Genomic DNA, 19,696 nt, shown 5'->3' on the forward strand with positions numbered 1-19,696 from the left:
TATCTGCCAACCCAGTAAACCCAAAGGACCACTGAGCACCTTTATTCCCCAAATTCACTGTAAATGTGACAGCAACTTTGGTTAGTTTTCTTTCTTTATTATTTTTTAAACTATGTTTCATTTCATTAAAAAAAAGCCTTTCAAAATCTCCCAAGGTCATAAGTAATGTATCCACATTAGTTTCTCTTCATTTTATTTCTGTGTAAAATCCACTTTGTGAAATCCTTCCTTTAGAAAGAAGCAGAAGTAGAAATAGCCATCAGTGGAATTTGAGGTGATTTTTGCATAAATTAAAAAAGGACAGTCAGTTTTTGCCGTTACACTTCTCCGTTTAAACAGATTTGAAGGGAGAAGGAGAACAAAGCGCTCAGCCCCACAGCTGTCATGACTGGCCAATTAGAAACAGTACATCACAGATGACGTGGGACACTCCTGAGTTCAGAAGGGGGGATACAGAGACATCCAGTAGTCGTGACTCGTACAACATAAACTCGGAGCGGTTCTCCTCTACTTTGGCGAGGGCATGCAGGGCACGGGCAGCCCGCTGCATCATGTCCACACTAGTGGGTTCAATGTGGGGTCCCTGCATATGTAACAGTGAAGACTGGCTTTGTTGGAATTGTGTGGCTGCTAGACTGTCCTCCAGAAACCCCAGGAGATTCCCTATACTGCCTTTCTGCACGGCGATGGCCCGAGCTGCCTGGCTGTCACCCTGGGCCAGGTTGGCTAACAGCACAACTGCCATCTCCCGGCATACAGGGATCTTGCGGTCACCAATTAAGCGTACCAGTGAACTGTAGAATTTCTCCAGGCGACTGAAGGGTGGTGTTGCCAGAATGAGGTCAACATTATTGTCTTGGATGCTGAGCTTGCTAAGGGTCTCAAGAACCATTCTCTGAGGGGAAACCGATCCATTAAGGCCCAGTGTAGGGAAGGGATCCATGGCTTCTGCTGAGGGGCAGACAGCCCAGTGAAGAAGACCATCCAGCAGTGGCAGGCAGATACTCTCAGGGTACATGGACAGGTCCAGCTGGCCCGAGATGTTAGCTAACGTGACCAGACAGTTTTCACGCAGAACCTCCAGACAGTCCCACCACCATTCATCTTGCTCACAGCTGACTCCTTCATCCTCCTCGTCCTCTTTCTCATAAGTGACAGGAGCCTCTTTGCGCTCGGGATGCCGGTGGTGCAGGAGCACCACACGGCCCAGTAAAAGCAGCAGGCCTGGGTGTTTGGACATTTCACAGTCGTTGCCAGGGATGAAGGAGAGACTGCGGACAATGTTGGAAACACATATGCAGCGGCGAGCTAGTGCATCCTGCCAGTCTGACAACGTGCACAATGGGGACTCATCCTTGCTATGTGGCTCATCCTCAAGGATTTTAATGTTGCTGTTCTGTGATGGGTCAATTCCAAACAGGAACTTATCTTTGTTGGTCTCCTCCTTTTTCTCCCGGCCATTCCTTACAGATTCTTCTGCAGTGTCCATAGTGGTAGCAGATGCACTGGCAACATCTAAGCTGTTCTCTTTCTCCAATGCTTGGCCTGAGGAAGGCTGAGACTCCAACTGTTGCTTATTTTGCAGTTCTGGTTTGCTTCTTTTATTTTTGTTTCGCTTTTCAGTAACCAGGTCCACTGTATTTACAGGCACCGGTTTATGAGGTTTAAGCAGCTCCATCTTGCTCTCGAAGCGAGTTTGGATATGTTCCGTGGTGTCGCCTCCACCAACACTCCAGTGAATCAGTCCACTGTCAAAAGTCTGTCGCCGGCCCAATTTGCCGGTCCGACCAATGACAAATGGATCTTTCTTCCACACTACCTTAATAGGAAGCTTGTCAAATTTGCTTGCCTGTTTAAGCTTATCTTGTTCCGCACTACTGTCCTGTAAGAAAGTAGTTATCTCACGGGCTTTAGATGAAGAAATTTCCAGAAACTTCACTTCTTCAGACTTTTCACTGGATTTTTGGTCATGAATATGATCATCCTTCTCATGCTTGATTTGGATCTGTGGCATGTGTTGGCAAATTTTGTCCTCTTTGACCTCTTCCTCATCCATCTGCCATCCATCTGGGATTTCATCATCAGACATATCATTGTCTGGAGCATCTGGGTCAATCAGCGTTCGCTGCCCTGGATCTCCGACCTCATATTCTTTTAAGATGCCAAAAATTTCAATGATGCATTTACGAAAGTACTCCACAACGAGTTCGAGGAAGCCAGGAAGCTGCAAGAAAATAAAGCATGATCAGGCTAAAAATCAAACACTCTTTTTCTGCTTTTCATCTTGTGGCAATTTTATCCATATTCATATGTCCAGTTTATCAGAAGTGCTTCAGATATCTCACCTGACAAAGACTGAAGGTGGAAATGCTATTATCATCATAAAGAAGTATACTGATGGTGTCCAAGGCCCAAGTGCTCTCTGCCAGCAATCCTGATTTGAGGGACATCATGACTCTCCACGCTTCTGGTGTTCCTATATAAAAAAATAAAATAAAATAAAAACACGCACAAAACAAAGATCAAGCAGCTGATCTACACATTTTATTCTGAAGTAAAATGTTAAAATATATACACAGCTTCTTACCAATATCCTTTGTCGTAAGTCGGCGACGTGGTTTGAGGATGGGCTGGGTCGCCTCCACGGACCCTGGAGGAAAGGCTACATCTCTCCTCATCATGGGAGGCTGTACTGGTGGTGGGGCTATGTTTGACGCTGGGACTACAGATCCAGGTTTCTGAATCTTTATCCCAGTTTGCATATAAGGGGACTTGCTGGGAGACGTACTGTTCCCCATGCTTCTTGGCATGGGTGCTGGACTTGATACCTGTGGAATATGATTTTGAGAAGCCTGAAAATTGGACTGTAGTGGTCTAGACATGGGTGGGCCAGAACTACCAGGTCCATAAGGAGGCTGTCTCTGGTTTACATGACCCGGCCATGGACCTTCATGATTGATTCGCTGGTCTGAAGGTAACATGTCTTCAGAACGATTCATGGCATGGTACCCTGGACCTTGAGTGGGAACTGCAGGAGGACCCTGACGATTGGGATAGTTAGGATAGGTCATATCATTTCTTCCTTGCCACATGGGACCTTGGGGCCCATCAGGGACAGACGGCAAGGGACTGCCCATCATCTGCGGTGGCATAGAGGACTGAGAGTTAGAGCCTCCAGCGTTAGGTCCCCTGTCCCGTCCAAAACCAAAAGGGAACTGACTTTGTGGACCAGGTGGACGTCGATCTGTGCCTGGGTAGGCATTATACTGGTTGTACATTTCTTGTTGGGGTTGGGATTGGGGTCCACTTGAGGCTTGAGGGGCCTGTTGCTGCTGGCCACTGAATGGATACATTTCCCCTTCATGGCGCTTTGCCGGGGGACCATAACCACCATCTCCAGGCCTCTTTTGTATGTAATTCTGCAAGATGGAATTTTGAAAAAAAAATTATTTAACATTAAAGGCAAACAGAAAAACGGATAGTGGATAATTAACAATGACATTTGGTAGCTCTGGGTTGGATAATCTCAATCATAAATAAACGTTGGTGCAATAGGCTTTTAGTGTGATACAAACCGGCTGCTGTGGGTACAGTCCAGGCTGCTGACTTGGGTATTGTCCACTAGGAGGTGCATTTTGGCTAGGGTACTGATTAACATAGGAATCATGCCTGCAGAAAAAGGAAATACGGCTAAACAATTCCCATTTGGGAACAAGGTAATAAACATTATTATATCGATCAACATGACAAGAAATAATGTGAACCTTTGCTGCTGTGGATTAGGCGAATACATCCCCGTGTCTGCACCAGAAGGCATGGTGTTTGGCTGTGAAGCTCCAGGAGCTATACTACCATCTGGACTCATGCCTGGATCTTGTCTGTAAAAAAAACATTGTTGGGTAAATTTCCCCTTCCCATGATATATGGGTGTATTATATATTGAAAAAGTTGTTTTTGGCGAGTGGCCGTGCACGTGTGTAGGAGAGAAAGAGTGAAGAATTTTGACAATATAAAGCTTAAACAAGACAGGAGTACTGGCACTTCATTGCATATACGTTTTGTGTGGGTCTAAAAAAAAAAAAAAAATCTACAAAAGTGTTTTTTTTTTTTTTTTTTAAGAATGTGTGTGTTTCCCCCAACAAACCCATGATAAAAAGAGCAAGCTAGGGGAGGGGAGCAAAGTGGGTCTGCACGGGAGATCATTGCATCGTATTCAAGACACCCAGATGAACATTTTGCCACAACACAGTGCCACCTTGGAAAAATGGGAATTTGGGGAAAACTGTCAGGAGGAATTTTTTTTTTTTTTTTTTCAGAAAAGTAATTCCTGCGTTCCTGTTGGGGAGGTACAGGCCACATTAATTCACGTTTTTCCTCTCTGAAAATAATAACAATAGTAGGGATGTCTCTATTAACAATCAAAATAAGAAAATTTATATTACATATAGTTGGGATTAATGCAAGACTTCGTGAGCACATGGCAAAAGTGTCGTGCAGAAGCTCAGGCAGTAGCTCATACCTCCGGTCATACCCTGGTCCATATGGTCCATACTGTTGCCTGTGACCTAACTGCATGTTACCCATAGGTCCTGGAGGGCCTCGGCTATATTGCTCACTCATTCCACTGGTGGGGCCTGGATTCTGCATGAACTGCTCACCAGCTAGATGTAGAGCAGACACATAGTTAAGTAACATCCTCAGCCCTTTAATACTAAAACCAAAATACAATCCTAGCAATGATTCTGTAAATTATAAATATCGATAAGCAAATCAATGTCGCAAGTATTTTATTTCCAAAAATATAGCTATATGACAGTTCAGGTTTTCAGGAAAGATTTTTACCAACACTTGTGTCTAGTCACCTCTATACATAAAAATAGACGTATTTCATGTATTGTTGCAAGCTGTACCAAAAGAATTAACAGCAGAGCTCTCACCTTTCCTCATACCACTAAAAGGGTCCTTATTAGGCTCGTACGGACCCAAGCGCCCCATCATATCAGGCGGGCCCCCCATTCCGGGCTGGAAGTTGGAGTTCGGTGTCATTGAGTTCCGTCTAGCAAAGGCAGGGTCACCACCATCAGCAAATGGGTCTTGAACGTTCACGCTGCTCCTGTGTAAATATTCGACAGAAAGAGCTGCTACTTTATAAAAACTAAAGGGTGTCATCTTAAAAACACTCTTACTAATCAGCCTTACATGACGAGCAAATACAAAAAATGTGGACATACCGCACACCGGGCATAGGGGGCATCTGGCTGTGGGGTGTTGACGCAGGTGTAGGGGGTTTTAAATCATTTCCCTCAGTCATGGAGCTGCAAGTCGACTGTGGAGTCTGAGGGCCCTGTAAAGATCCAGACCCGGCTGGAGAAAGAAACAGACGTAAGTGCAGGCAGGTGTTCTTTCGCTTATAATAAAACCTGCCAGCGTGATCTTCACCGTCTAAACATCCCAAACCAGTTAAAACTTATTAGTTATTTTAGGAGCAATGTGATTGTCGGCTCTATTTGCAGAATTATTGCCACCCATGTTGATAAGGGTCTCAGTAGTGAACTAGCTTTGTATCATATTTTTTAAATATATATTTTTCAACAAACATGTCATGTCTCATGGCTCAATGTCTTAATTTTCGCTACTTCTTGAATCTAAGGTCCCGAAATGAGGCTGTACACTGACCTGGAGAGGGTGGCTGTACCTTCGGCTGGTTCTTTTTGGGGTCTTGAATGTCTGGCGGTGGGTCCTCACCACGCTCGATTTTACACTCAAAGGCATACAGACACTGAATGTACTGCTTCTTTAGGGAGCTAGCTGCGCTACTGGAGGTTCCAACATTTAGGTTTGTCGCCAACTCCCTCCATTTTTTGTTCTTGTTTACCTGAAAAACAGAGGAAGGAGGTCACAGAGTCAAAGAAAGAATGATTTTTCAAAGAATATCCAAAACGGTCATCAGGCTCAGCATCCACTGGCATACAACCTTTTCTATTCTGTACCTACTTATATCTGGCCTATCTATTTTCTACAGCTAGTGACATCTGGTCCCAACACCATGGCTGTAGAACATCTGAACCGAGCTCCACACCTCTCCTGCTGTGATTGCTCACACCCTCTGAACCTGCCGGATTTGTCCTGATGCTCTATTCTGGTTGGACTTTCTGTACTCAAAGTCCACTTCACTATATAATCTCACCTGGATACTGTATATTTGTAACACCGCTGTTTCACAAAGACCACGGGGAACCAGCTTTAAGCGCACATTTAAATCCGTTTAATGTTATTGTCCTAAACTGGTTCTTCAAGTTCTTCCACAGATCATCACTGGGAATTTTGAAAAATCAAACTGAATACAATTAAACTGAATTGCTGTAAAACAGCTTATAAAATCATGGTAGGAGTTTGTAAAAAGCACACAGGGGACTCAGTAAATATGGATACCATTTCTCCGGTCTGATAAGAAGTAAAACACGTTGGAATCGGCACAAAGCTCTACTGGGAGCTAAAAACCGACACCGCTAATCACCCTAAAACAGCACCGCACAATGAAGCATGGTGCAGGGTGTGTGTACGAGCACTTCATTAGCAGGGACTAGGAAAGTAGTCAGGCTTGAAGGCAATATGGATCAGACCAAATACACGGCAGCACAGAAGAAAAACTCCAGTCTACAAGAGATTTGAGACTGAGGCACATTAACAGCCTGAAGTGACTTTTTTTAAAACCCTAAATGTGACACAGATCAAATTTTTTAAGGCTCTCAATACAATGGAACCTCAGATTACGAGCATAATTCAGTCGGGAAGTGGGCTCGTATTTCAAACCACTTGTAAACCAAACTGAATTTTCCCATAAGAAATAATAGAAACTCAAATTATTCGAACAAATAAAACAAATTAACCTGCACTTTACCGTTGAAAAGAATCACGACAGAGCAGTGTTTGTGTGTAGAGCAGAGATAAAAAGTGTGTGTGTGTCTGTGAAGGTGAAAGTAGGATGGGTCTGTGTGTGTGTGTGTGTGTGTGTGTGTGTGTGTGTGTGTGTGTGTGTGTGGCACGGTGTCCAATGACGCACACAGACACTCAGAGCAGGCTGAGTCTTGAGCAGAAAGAGAAAATGGATCTTTAACCTCTCTAATGAGACTTGCTTTTGCTTTACACACGCGCTGTACACACACGCACACAGACACAAAATAAAATATGTTTTACATGCACGCACACGGTCACAGTGTTATAGTAAACAGTACATGCACGCATTAATGTTGATTATACCAGTAAGAGACGCGCACTAAGACCCAGCGGGGGACGATTACCCACAATTCCGCAGGCCAAGAGAGAGAAAAAATTATGTGACGTTAGGCGATAAAACAAGAAGCGCATGCATGATATATAATACCTGTGAACCAAGACTTGTTCGTTTTCCAATCCAAATGTATTTAAAAATCTTTGCTCGTCTTATGGAACACTTGCAAACCGCGTTACTCGCAATTCAAGATTTCACTGTACTTTATAACTGATCAGCCTACGATATAACAGAATCTTGTGCACTCTGGAATTGGAGTGGTGCAACAGAAATGCAGTTTTATGTTAAAAATTCTGCATGTAAACTCAAATTAGTCTTAAACCCACTTATTACACAAGTCTCCAAACACCTCGAGCCCCAATTCTTCTGGAAATGCGTGTTTGAAGCTGTGCGTGCCACCCATGTGCTCACAGTTGAACCATACGTGTTCAAGACTTTAAAGGCATTTGCGGAAGAAACTGTGAAGCTGGTAAATAAAGAAATAATACTTAAAGTTGAGAACTTTAAAGAATCGGCACCAGTATCGCACGCTCCCCATGATTCTCATCCCTTATGTTCGTGTCAAATTCTGAGACAAAAGCTCCTAAAACAAATGCTCTTCAGTGGTACACACCTGCATAAGGCCGCCGATCTCTTTAACAGACGCATAGAGACGGAAGAGGTCGAGAGGCTTGCGTCCCACCGCCGGCAGGTTCGTCATGCCCATGGCTTTCTCCTCGGCGAACGCCAGGTACCGGTCCACCCACATCTTCCTCTCGGGCTCAGGACCCAGCTCATACAGACGAGTGATTTTCTCATTTGTGGTGGTGGACGAATTGGACTTCTACAGAGGCAGCAGGGGGAGAAGAAATAAACAAAAAAAATTAATAAACAAACAGAAAAAGATTAACTGTTCATCAAGAAATCTTTCAAATGGAAGAAAGTGAATATTCAAGTAATACAACATGAGAAATATTTCACTAAAACCAAAATATTAGCGTTTATTTAGTCTTAAAGGCCACGACTCAGTGACGGCTCCTTACCTTTTTTGATTCGGTTTTCGGAGTCCCATCGGCTTTATTATTCATCTTCTGGTTTTGGTTGATCTTCTCCAACTCGGGGCTGGGCACCATACCTGCAGAACAGAAGCAGGAGTTTGTGCACCACATGCGTTTACGTTCCTCTATTTACCTACGTACTTCTCAGAAACAGACAAAAAGGTTCCCAACAACTTGTAATAAAGAATCCTTCAACGATGTTTTACATTTATAAAAAATAGCAAAGCAGAATCAATGCCAGAAGACCCAACAAATCTGAGCCTTGCTGAAGCTCCCACAAACAGATTAAATTATTCTTTCCTTTTAGAAAATAACAATAACCAACAGCTCCAGAATAAACGGTGTGAAAGCACCAGACACTCGGAACTCACTTCTGTATTTATCCGTATGAAGAATTCCTGAAAATAAAAGATCAGGACCCTAAAGGTCTAGGTCTTAAAAGACTAAACCCTAGTTTAGTTAGTGGTCCAATTCCAACATGTCATCATGGACGCCTAGCATGAGGGTGGACGAAGCTAAAACATGCTTCCTTCGCCACAACTGAAACCGCCGACTGCATCATTTCAAATTGCTGTTATTCGGCAGCGTAACACCCTCGGAGGACAGCGCTATTCAATCCCTTTCACTTGCATGAGAAATCGCCATGGTTGATGTGGAGCGAGTGTGCCATCCCGCGGTCAATCCGCTCTCTCTAGGCTCCCGGCTACAGATAGCTGAAGTATCAGCCATAAATCAAACCTGCCATGTCTGATGCCAGATTTACACTTTTACGCTGGAATAATGCTTCAGTCAGAAACACAACAGGTAAAAACATTATAATAGATCTCTGTGGCACTGTGTAATAAAGCTCCATGCTGAGTGGTGCTCACCTGCTGAGTTGTTGGCCACGCTGCCCCCCATGGGGTACGGCCCTGCCTGGTTCATCATCCCGTGCATGCTGTTTATAGGTGGTGCATACGGAGGCCCGGCTCCCATCATGGCCTGGTTCATAGCGGGATAACCAGCGGGCCTGGGGAAAGCAAGTTATTCACTTAATATATATATATATATATATATATATATATATATATATATATATATATATATATATATTAGTGCTGTCAAAATTAGTGCGTTAACGCATGCGATTAATTTTAAATATTTAACGCATTAAAAAAATTTAACGCAATTAACGCGGTTGCAGTTTTTTTTTTTTCCTGTTGTGGCCGACGTGTGTTCAACGTGCAAAGAAGTATGGATAAGACCAAGGAAGGACTTTTAGACGGAAAGTTTCAGTATAAAACTCTGCCGGATGGTTCTGTGGATAAAACAAAAGTAATCTGTACATTTTGCAAAGCCGAATTTAAATACCACAGAAGTAATTCGTCTTTGACATATAAAACACCCCACCGAAACAAACTCTACAGGGCCTCGCCAATGTAAATTGCATTGATTGTTTTGAAATTCAAATGACACAAATGGCACATACCTGTGTTTTTATTTCTGTAATAAATATGGCTTTCAAGCCAACAGTTAATTTGGAGAATATTGATGGTTTATTGCAGGTATGTTGTTTACATGAAAAAATCTGTGTTACAAGTTAAACAAAAATTCCAATAAACAATCATATTTGAATTTAAATAGTTTTATTGTCTTGAGTTTACATTAATTATTTACATTTACATATCCAAAACTTTTCAGTCTTTTAATTGTGATTAATCGCGATTAATTGCAAAAAATTGTGTGATTAATTAGTTAATTTTTTTTTTATCGATTGACAGCACTAATATATATATATATATATATTTTTTTTTAAAGAAGCATATTTTTTTTCTGTATAATGCAAATTATGTGACATCACAAAACTAAAGGCAGCGGTATTGAGGTTGTGATTTAAACAGGTGAGTATTGGGGATGAAGACCTGTGTGGGGTTTGTGTAAAGAATAAAGGGAGAATAAAGCCATGTGTGAGAGAGAGAGAGAAAAGTGTGTGTATTTGAAATGACTTAAAAAATCATTTTCAGGCTCATTTCCAAAACAACGTGTAGAGGTATTACACCATAACACCCACTATACAGTACGTTAGTTAATCAATAACTCTATCATCAGAAAATACTGTAACTGATTAATTTATATATATATACACACACATTAACAATTACAAGCAAGACTCTAAAATTCTAAGCAATAAAATAGAGTTAGCTACAGGCTCATTTAGGAAGTTCTGGATTAGCTGATTATTTACAGAAAGTACCACGTTTCCACGGGAGACGCTGAGCTCGAAGCATATTTTCAGTAAAGAATCCTACCCATGTACGGAGTTTGCCGGACCGTGGTGCATGCCCGCTGAGGACGGATCCTGCGGTTTTCTGTTCATGCCAGGTGGAGGGCACATGCCTGAGGCCACTTGAGGCGGTATGCCCGCCATGTTGGGACTCATTCCCGGGCCGTACGGCCTTGAGCCCATCTGTCCTGGCCCCGGCACCATGCGCCCGGGAGGCATCCCGCTGTACGCGCCACCTCCTGCCTGCCCTGACATGGGGTTTATCGGGCTGCCCATGTTTGGACCACCAGGGTAGTTAGGACCAGGCATGCCACTGTAGCCTGGCTGTCTCGGGTAGCCTGCGGGAGAGAGTGGAAACGGTGAAGATGGACATTTAAACAGACGCAGACTGGCAGCTGATGTGTTATCAGACAGCAACAATTAGAGGGAAATTTAATAAGTGTGTGTGTTTGACAGTCACATGATCTACAGACACAGTCTGCTTCTAAAGCACAGAGGTCCGTATCAGAGGTATCCGCCTAAGTTAATCCTAAAACTCAAAGCCGAATTTGTGTATTTAAATTCTCCGGTACAGCAGGGGGCAGTACGCACCTAACTGGTTTGCCTGCCTCGATTATACAGTGAAGATGACAATTAAGTCAATCTTCACACTACGCCTAATATTTATGATATTTTGAGGGGAAAAAGAAAAACATTGAGAACACCACTCCCGTGTCCTTCTACGTCCTCGGCTCTAGCCACGTAGGTCAAAGGAAGAGAGTGGTGCGTACTACACATGCACTAAGATTATGGAGGAGAACGATGGCGCTGATGACGTATCGACTTCGATCCGTGTCGCTGTATTTATGCTCGAGACCACGTTTTTTGCATAGTGACGGAAATGAGTTTGGGGTCAAGTGTAGTTCAAAACGATGGCGGGTCCCTAATATGAAAACGATCTTCGCCTGGTGCTTGGACCCTGGACTAAACTGAGCTCAGGTGAATCCATTTAAAAAAATCTCTAGAACACGTCTGAAGTCCATCTGACTGGACAAGGTTTACACTCGAACAGAAAAACTATAAAATGATCGAGTACACAGGTAAGGTAAAAGCATCACGTCCGGTAGGTCGCTACTTTATCGCGGATAAACTTGCTCTTCTTTCCAAAGGGTGCCGTGGCCCATGCACGATATTTGCACATGCAGTTGACATGTCGTTGTGTGAAAAGAAAGGAAATTATTCTGATTGTGCATTTTGCCTTCAGACCATCACGTGGACAATTCTAGCTGAGACACCCAACGAAATGCTTTGACTTTGGTGCAACGTAAGCAGATGGCGCCAGAGGGGTTGGAGTTGCCGGGAATACCATAACCAGACCGTGGAATTCCCAACAACCCCCTCGGACACGAGACTTTGTGTATAAAATCAAACTTACTTATTTAGTTGTCAGAAATTTATTTTGTAAGGAAACATTTCTGTTGTTTCTATTGTTACCTTGGGGAACGTACTGTGCTCCCTGTGGCCCGTAATTGCCCATGGAGTTGTTTTGAGGATAATGACCCATCCCAGCATGCACTTGGCCTCCAGATGATGGGCGTGGGGATAAGGCAGACGCGGGCTGAGGCGAGCCGTAAGCAGGCATCTGTGTGTTCCGCATGTAGACTACAGCAACAAAAAAACAAGGAATGGTTAAGAAAGTTGGCTGCATGCGCCTGTACCACGTAAATACTTACGGTGTTAATGTTCTTAACTATAGAAACGACAATTAAAACTGGAAATTTCCTTTAGCTTAATCGAAAGTAATTGTATTAAATAGTTATACTGTATACAAAACAAACATGATATTAAATAAAGAAGAAACCCGAGGCACTGTACATACACACAGGATGTTGATTTATATCACACACATTTATACAGTAGGTCTTTTTTTTTTTTTTTTTTTTTAAGACTCCCGCGCAGAAGTTCCTGACATCAGACACACCTGGGTACTAAAAACTCATCTACAGCTACGGATTTCTCATCCAATCAGGGATTTATCTATTGCTTTTGATCATTATTCGGGACGACGCCTTTGGGACGACGCCTTTGGGACGACGCCTTTGGGACGACGCCTTTGGGACGACGCCTTTGGGACGACGCCTTTGCTGGTCTCAGCGGTGAGAATCAGAACCCAGAGTGATTAGTGCAGGTTCTGGCTGAAGTTATCTTCTAGAAAAAAGTGGTTTTGAGAGAAAGATGAGTGCTGTAGAGGAGTTTCTCGACTGCCTCACCTCTATCCTGGCCCACAGCAGCCTGGTTCATAGAAGAATGCAGGATTCCATCCGACTGGACGCTGGAAGGTCTGGGAGGCATCTGACTTCCTGAAAATGGCCGACACGGAATTAAACAAATTAATATCACAAAAGTTTAAGCAAACAGCATGTTTTATTAGACCCTTCACTGTATATTGCCTGATTTGATCAAACATACATATAGAGTTTTATATCTGTAATTAAAGAGAGGTCAGGTGCCCACCAGCGGGTGAAAGGGGTCCAGTGCGAGAAGTGGTGGCACTGGCGGGCGAGCCTACAGGCGATGGCGAAGGCCCACGGATGCCCGGTACGTGAGGAGAGGTGTGTGGGGAGAAAGGTGACTGGGCTGGGTTGCTCTGCTCGCCCTGACTGCTGGAGACCCCTGATGTGCTGACCCCCGGACTCAGCGCCCCCTCCGTACCCGTGGGCAGGTCATCGATAGAGCCCAGGTCCTGAAACAGACAGATGGAGTGATGAGACGAATCCAAAGAAATCCTCATTAAAGATGCGTATAAACTCACAACAACGCGGACACACGGAGCACAAATCAAACTCCTCTGATCATACTCAGCCCGTCGTGCTCATTCACTAAAGAAAAAGAATTTTTAGGTGTTTTAAGATTTTATGGTTTAACTCGGATAATGTTTAATAGCCAAGTGTGTGAAGGCATGGGAACGCTGGGTTTACACACTCAACTGTCTCAGGTTTAAGGGAACATCAGGACCAGTCAGGATAAAGAGGAGGAAAAAAATGAGCATTAAACACACACACACACACACACGCGCGCTGGTCACTGGCCAAGTACTTCCACAGAAATCTCACACTTCCCTCAGACGGGCCGCGGCCCAGACGGCTGTGACTCTGCACTTGAAACGGATCCAGATGCTATTTAAAAAAAAAAAAAAACAACACAAACAACCTGGCTGATGAAACCCAGGATGAGAGACGCTTAGTCAGACTGGACGAGCCTTACAGAGGGAACTTAAACACAACACACACACACACACACTAAAGCAGACGTATTGTTAGACATACCTTACCTTTATTAATTTTTTTAATGAATAAATTGACTCCCCTGTTGTGTCTTTACACAGAGTCCAGTTTAATGTCCGAGGTGGACGTGGAAGCGTACTGACGGACTCTAACGCCACACACCAGGCCAGATTAGAGACGCCATCGGGCCGGACGCAGCCCACGGGCCATGTTTCACACCCCTGATATGTACACAAACATCACACACACACACACACACACACACACACACACACACCCACCCCACCCCATTGTGCTGCAGCAGCTCAGCGGCGCTATCAGCAGGACAAACTGCTGACTGCACAAGACGAGGCTGGCAAACTCCCCCATCCTGAACGTTCCATTCACCAGAACTGAGCGCTCATCAGAGTCAGCGCCGTCTCTGTCCGAGCACACACACACACCCCCCACTCATCACACACATCCACAGAGCTCAGCCTCTATAGACACACACACACACACACACACACACACACCCCACTCATCACACACATCCACAGAGCTCAGCCTCTATACACACACACACACTTTATACCAAAAACAGAACTAGAAGTGAAAGTGGGATTTTCACAGCATTACATTTTAAATGATCATGTGATCAAGACTTTCACACCTTACAGCTGTTTTACCTTCTAAATAAAGTGATGATCATAATTTAAAGGAAACGCGCCGGATACATGACTCTACAATAAACAACAAAGTTACTCCTGGTAACATTTCTATATGAAGAGTCTTGATTGCTTGAATTATTTTTACGCATTATCAGGTTTGTAAGGTTTGCGGTGTACGCGATTGAGTTTTTAAAATAAACGATCAGGTGACGTTTGTACACTCGAGGATGAAGGATGAGGATCGCATCATGTCTACTTTACACCAGGAAAAAATACTTCTCAGGTTTCTTCATGTGCAACGTTCGAAAATGTCACGGCTTGTGATGGCTTACTGGAAAACTAGCATCACCCAGCGGGAACCGCCGGAGAACCTCCGAGACGACGTCATCACGGAACCTCGCAGCCGGTTCTATCTGTATTATATTTCTGGAAATATCCTGATCCAACCCGATAGATAACTTTTTTTTTCTGTCAATTTTATTACAATTCTAAACAAACTGTGCGGCAGTATATAGAGTTTAAAGTGCACCACCTGCAGGACTATAGAGGAACTGCAACATTTAACCACTTCACGCGCAAACGTACAGAAATTAAAATGAATAAATACATGAAACGCAACCGAAGGGATTTTTCCTGATTGCTCTTAGGAGGCAGATGTTTAACGCACTTAATAAACAGGACTTTATATAACATTTAAACAGTTAACACACACACACACACACACACACACACAGTACAGAGCATTAGATAGAGAACTACAGCAGCGTTGGGCAACAGGGTTTACTCTGGTTACTGCGGCCAATGTGACATAATGAGGTAACATTACTGTCTGTCTGTCTGTGTGTGTGTGTGTGTGTGTGTGTGTGTGTGTGTGTGTGTGTGTGTGTGTGTGTGTGTATAGAGCAGGTTCATAAGGTCACAGACTGTAAATGACCTCAGCTCACACACACTCAGTTTTCTCATCCCCTTCCTTGGTCAAACCACACACACACACACACACACACACACTTCTGTTTACACTTCAACACCTTCACACTTCCCTCACATTAGACTTCAGTCTGTCCTGCTCTCTCAGCTATTCATCAGCGCAAACACACACACACACACACACACACACACACACGGTCAGTGCCGTCACTATCAGCATGTCATGAGTCCGAGTCTCTCCTGCAAACTCGGGGGGGGGGGGGGGGGGGGGGGGGTTAATGTCATTTCAGGAACTCTGGGAGTTGTTGCCACGTCCCCGTACAGTCCTGATCTATGACATTTCTACATGGTTGGGCCATTAAAGGAATTCGGCGATTCAGACATAAATCTGATAAAAAAAAAACAATGTGCAGAATAACAGAACACGAGTTAAAAACTATTTCTGTAATCCACTGATGCAATCAAAAGTCCTGCTTTGACTCGAACACCCCTCGTGGTACCTTCAGTGTTTAATATTTCCAGCAGGTGAAGAGACTACAGCAACACGCATTACACTCGAGCTTCCACAAGAGCAGGTGTGTTCATCAGCACACGTTGCCATAGTAACCGAGCAGGGTTGACTTTCACTGGCTTACTAAACTAGTAAAGAACTTGCTTTACAAACTAACGCTTTGCACTTCTGCTTTCAGAGCCGACGTCACCGACCCGCGAGCATGTACCGTCCGGTTGTGACGTCAGACCGGAAACAACCCGCAAAGTTCTCACAAGGTTCTATACGAGTACAGCATTACTGTACGCTCCTGTGTTGACATGCATATGACAAATAAACAAAACGTGATTAACTTAATAAATCTGCACCGGAGTCACTAAGCAGAGCACATGAGCTGAAACTTTGCAGCATAGAATTCCTCCAATAGAGGGCGCTCCTGCGCTACAGAGCCAGTGTGGAGGAGGAGGAGGAGGAGGAGGGAGAGGTCCGGTCTCAAACAGCAGCCATTACTGCGCTTCACCACTGTACACACACACACACACACCACAGCCGACCATGTGACCATGTACATGTGACGGGTGAAATATTGGTCAACCGCATCTTTATATTAAAAAAAAATAATAAACAAACAAAACAAAAAGATGTAAAATTACCATAAAACCGATAAATAAAAGTTTATAGATGAGAATTTTGCCAGTTAAACACACATTTGCCCCCCACGACCTACTGAGTCACAGATGTTTCCTTTAAAAATAAAAAAGGAATAATAATAATAATAATAATAATAATAAAGCAGACCAGTGATTATCTGCAAATAGTGACTACAGTGATATTCACACCTAGTGGTCAAAAGTAGAACTGCAACAGCTTGGGCTAGAAGAAACTGTTCTGTTTTATACTGAAGTAGAAAAGTTTGGCAGAAACTGTGAGCGGATTTTAGTGAATAACATCTATAAGGTCAGAAATGTACATCCGGTCACGATCGTCTAAATGTTTCTCCATCACGGAAACGTTCAGGGATGTCTGGTGTCCTGCGAGGCGTTGACGTCCATCAAACCTGATAAATTACACTACCTCCAGTCACAGAAGACACATCTGATAACATTACATCACCGTAAACAACCCGCTGTCTCCGCAGTGATCACTTCTAACTCGTTCTCAATCACCTCTTAACCATCCGTCTATTTTCTAACTCAAGGCTGAGTCCCGAATCCATCTCCACCCCTGATCAAGTGCACTACTTGATGTGGAGAACGAGGGATTGGACTGGACACCCTACATAGTGCACTAGTTTTTTCAACAGAGCTGATGTTCTGAAGTGCAATAAGAAGAAATATAAAGTAAACCTCGTCAGTTTCTCAGGACTGTTTCTCAGGGTTTATTCTCCTCTGGCTACAGGGTACCGTTAAGAAGTTAAAACTACTCTGACTCCTGTTAATTACACTAACTGAGAAAACTAACCGGTTAAATAAACAAACTAATCTGTTGATGATAAACGCGGTTTGTGAAACTGTTGTATAAAAGCAATATCACTTGAGGTTGTGCTGTTGTACTGAATACCAGCACCGCTGTGATGCCTTCAGTACTCAGGCTGCACATCACCGCGTGCAAACAGAACCAGAACAGAACCAGAACAGTCCAACAGAACACAACCTCGAGTGTGACATTAATGTTTAAAATGAGATTATTAAAAATAAGTGCATTAATGCAATGTTTATTTCGGTCATCTTTACTCAGTCTCATGGAAGGTGGCAGTTAAAGTGTGTGTGTGTGTGTGTGTGTGTGTGTGTGTGCGCGCGTGTGTGCGTACTCTACAGCTAAAACAGTGCTTTCGTCTCAGAGTAAACAAGGCACAGCGCGATACTTCAAATAAATCCCTGCATGTGACACTACACTACAGTACACTACACTAGACTACACTACATGACAGCGATTCGAGGTTCAAACACCACCGTGTGCCAATACTTTTAATCTCGAGTGCAGCCTTAACAAGTGAGGAAATAATAAGAATAAATAAACACTACATATCTGCAAAATTACACAACCCTACACTATTGGGAAGTGCACTAGGTAGGGAGTTCCCTACGTTTCCACACTAGGCAGCGGCGCTCATCGTGACACCGCGCGACTTCATCACACTCGCTCGAACCAGACGCGGGGAAGGGACTCCGAGTTCCACAGCGCACCATGATGGGAACAGGAGGTGGAGGATGAGGGGGTTATTAATTGAAATGAGTCACATGGTCCAGCGGAAACACACACACACACACACACACACACACACAGCTCAGAGATGAAGGAGGACACAGGACACAGTTTAATGTCTCTGATTGAGCGGAAGCTTCTTCAAGCCAACTATTCTCACGCTCCACTCGCGTCACTCAGACATCAGGGAGGAGCTTATTTTGTGTAAAAATAATTTAATTTAAAACGTACAGAAGGAACCTAAAACGAGACACAAGGGATGGAAGAGAGAGAGAGAGAGAGAGAGAGAGAGAGAGAGAGAGAGACCAACAGAAAAAGAAGCCAATTAAATAAATAAATGTTTTTTTTTTCTTTTTAATTAAAAGCAAACTTGAGACTTTTTCACTCTACGGTTCTTCTAATTAATAATGATTCACACAAGACAAAAAGCACACGTGAGCAGGAACAGGAAAACAAAACAACATTAATCAGAGAGAGAGAGAGAGAGAGAGAGAGAGAGAGAGAGAGAAAGAGAGACAGGAGCCCCTGAATCTGAATAAAGCATGCACATGGACAGGAAGCGCAGGCCTCAGAATAGCAACAGGAAACACGCCCCGGACCCTGAATAGAGCAAAACCACACACAGGCTCTAAACACAGGGCCGAGAACAGCAGTGAGCTGCTACACACACACACACACACACACACACACACACACACACACACACACACACACACACACCGAGAGAGAGAGCGTGAGGTGGCACAAGTCTGGTGTTGAAGGTGTGGAGATGAAGGAGAGATGTAGCACAAGAAGGGGTTCAGATCCAGTCTCGCCTGGTGTCTCTCGTCCCTCAGGCTTCAGTCTGATTTTTCCCACCATTAACCCCCCCCTCCCCCCTCCCCCCTCCTCCTTCAACTCATTTCCTGCATTCATGAACATTTCAAGCCTTTTTATTTTTTCGTCTATAATTTTAATGATTACGGCTCACGGAGATGACACATCCAGTCTATCAAACTATTAGAATATTTAACTTTAAGTGTCAGTGAATTGCTTTTCATAGAGTGTAAACACCGCGCACCTCACAGTCTCGTTCAGTAATTCGCATGGGGGAGACCGCTGACTCGACTGTTCTCCAGGAGATGATCATCAACACCTTCCACAAGGAGGAGAAGTCACAGGAAGTGCTGTATCAAAGCATATTCATGGAGAGTTGCCTGGAAGGGAATAGTGCGGTAGGAAAAGCTGCTCGAGCATCAGAGACGACTGCAGCCTTATTCAGAGGAGCGTCGAGCAAAACCGATTCCTCACATTCACGAGAGACTGGAGTCAGTGCATCAAGAGCCACCACGCACAGACGTCTTCAGGAAATCAGATACAACTGGTGCATGCTGATGCTAGCGCCAAGTCACTCCTGAACCAGAGACATCAGAAGTGTCTTACCTGGGGTGAGAACAATAACTGAACCGGTGCCCAGGGGTCCAAAATCCTCTTTACAGATGAAAGTAAATTTTGCATTTCATTCAGAGTCTGGATGAAGAGAGGAGAAGCAAATAATCCAAGTTGCTTGAGGTCCAGTGTAAAGTCTCCA

The 19,696-nt window shown here is 43.9% G+C and overlaps 1 protein-coding gene across 1 annotated transcript in view; it reads right to left on the bottom strand.

Annotated features, from left to right (window-relative positions):
- Positions 1–19,696, bottom strand: part of arid1ab (AT rich interactive domain 1Ab (SWI-like)) — a 45,566-nt gene continuing 25,870 nt past the window's right edge. The window contains exons 5-20 of the mRNA XM_053489853.1: positions 13,085–13,313; positions 12,841–12,930; positions 12,065–12,232; positions 10,617–10,929; positions 9,198–9,337; positions 8,314–8,405; positions 7,905–8,114; positions 5,677–5,875; positions 5,232–5,364; positions 4,938–5,113; positions 4,520–4,661; positions 3,765–3,878; positions 3,576–3,669; positions 2,588–3,419; positions 2,346–2,476; positions 1–2,224 (exon numbers count right to left, since the gene is read on the bottom strand). Coding sequence (XP_053345828.1) covers positions 383–2,224; positions 2,346–2,476; positions 2,588–3,419; positions 3,576–3,669; positions 3,765–3,878; positions 4,520–4,661; positions 4,938–5,113; positions 5,232–5,364; positions 5,677–5,875; positions 7,905–8,114; positions 8,314–8,405; positions 9,198–9,337; positions 10,617–10,929; positions 12,065–12,232; positions 12,841–12,930; positions 13,085–13,313 — 4,905 coding nt within the window. The 3' untranslated portion in view covers positions 1–382. The remainder of the gene's footprint in view (positions 2,225–2,345; positions 2,477–2,587; positions 3,420–3,575; positions 3,670–3,764; positions 3,879–4,519; positions 4,662–4,937; positions 5,114–5,231; positions 5,365–5,676; positions 5,876–7,904; positions 8,115–8,313; positions 8,406–9,197; positions 9,338–10,616; positions 10,930–12,064; positions 12,233–12,840; positions 12,931–13,084; positions 13,314–19,696) is intronic.

The sequence above is a fragment of the Clarias gariepinus genome, chromosome 28 (genome assembly GCF_024256425.1).
Source record: "Clarias gariepinus isolate MV-2021 ecotype Netherlands chromosome 28, CGAR_prim_01v2, whole genome shotgun sequence".
NCBI classification, from domain to species: domain Eukaryota; kingdom Metazoa; phylum Chordata; class Actinopteri; order Siluriformes; family Clariidae; genus Clarias; species Clarias gariepinus.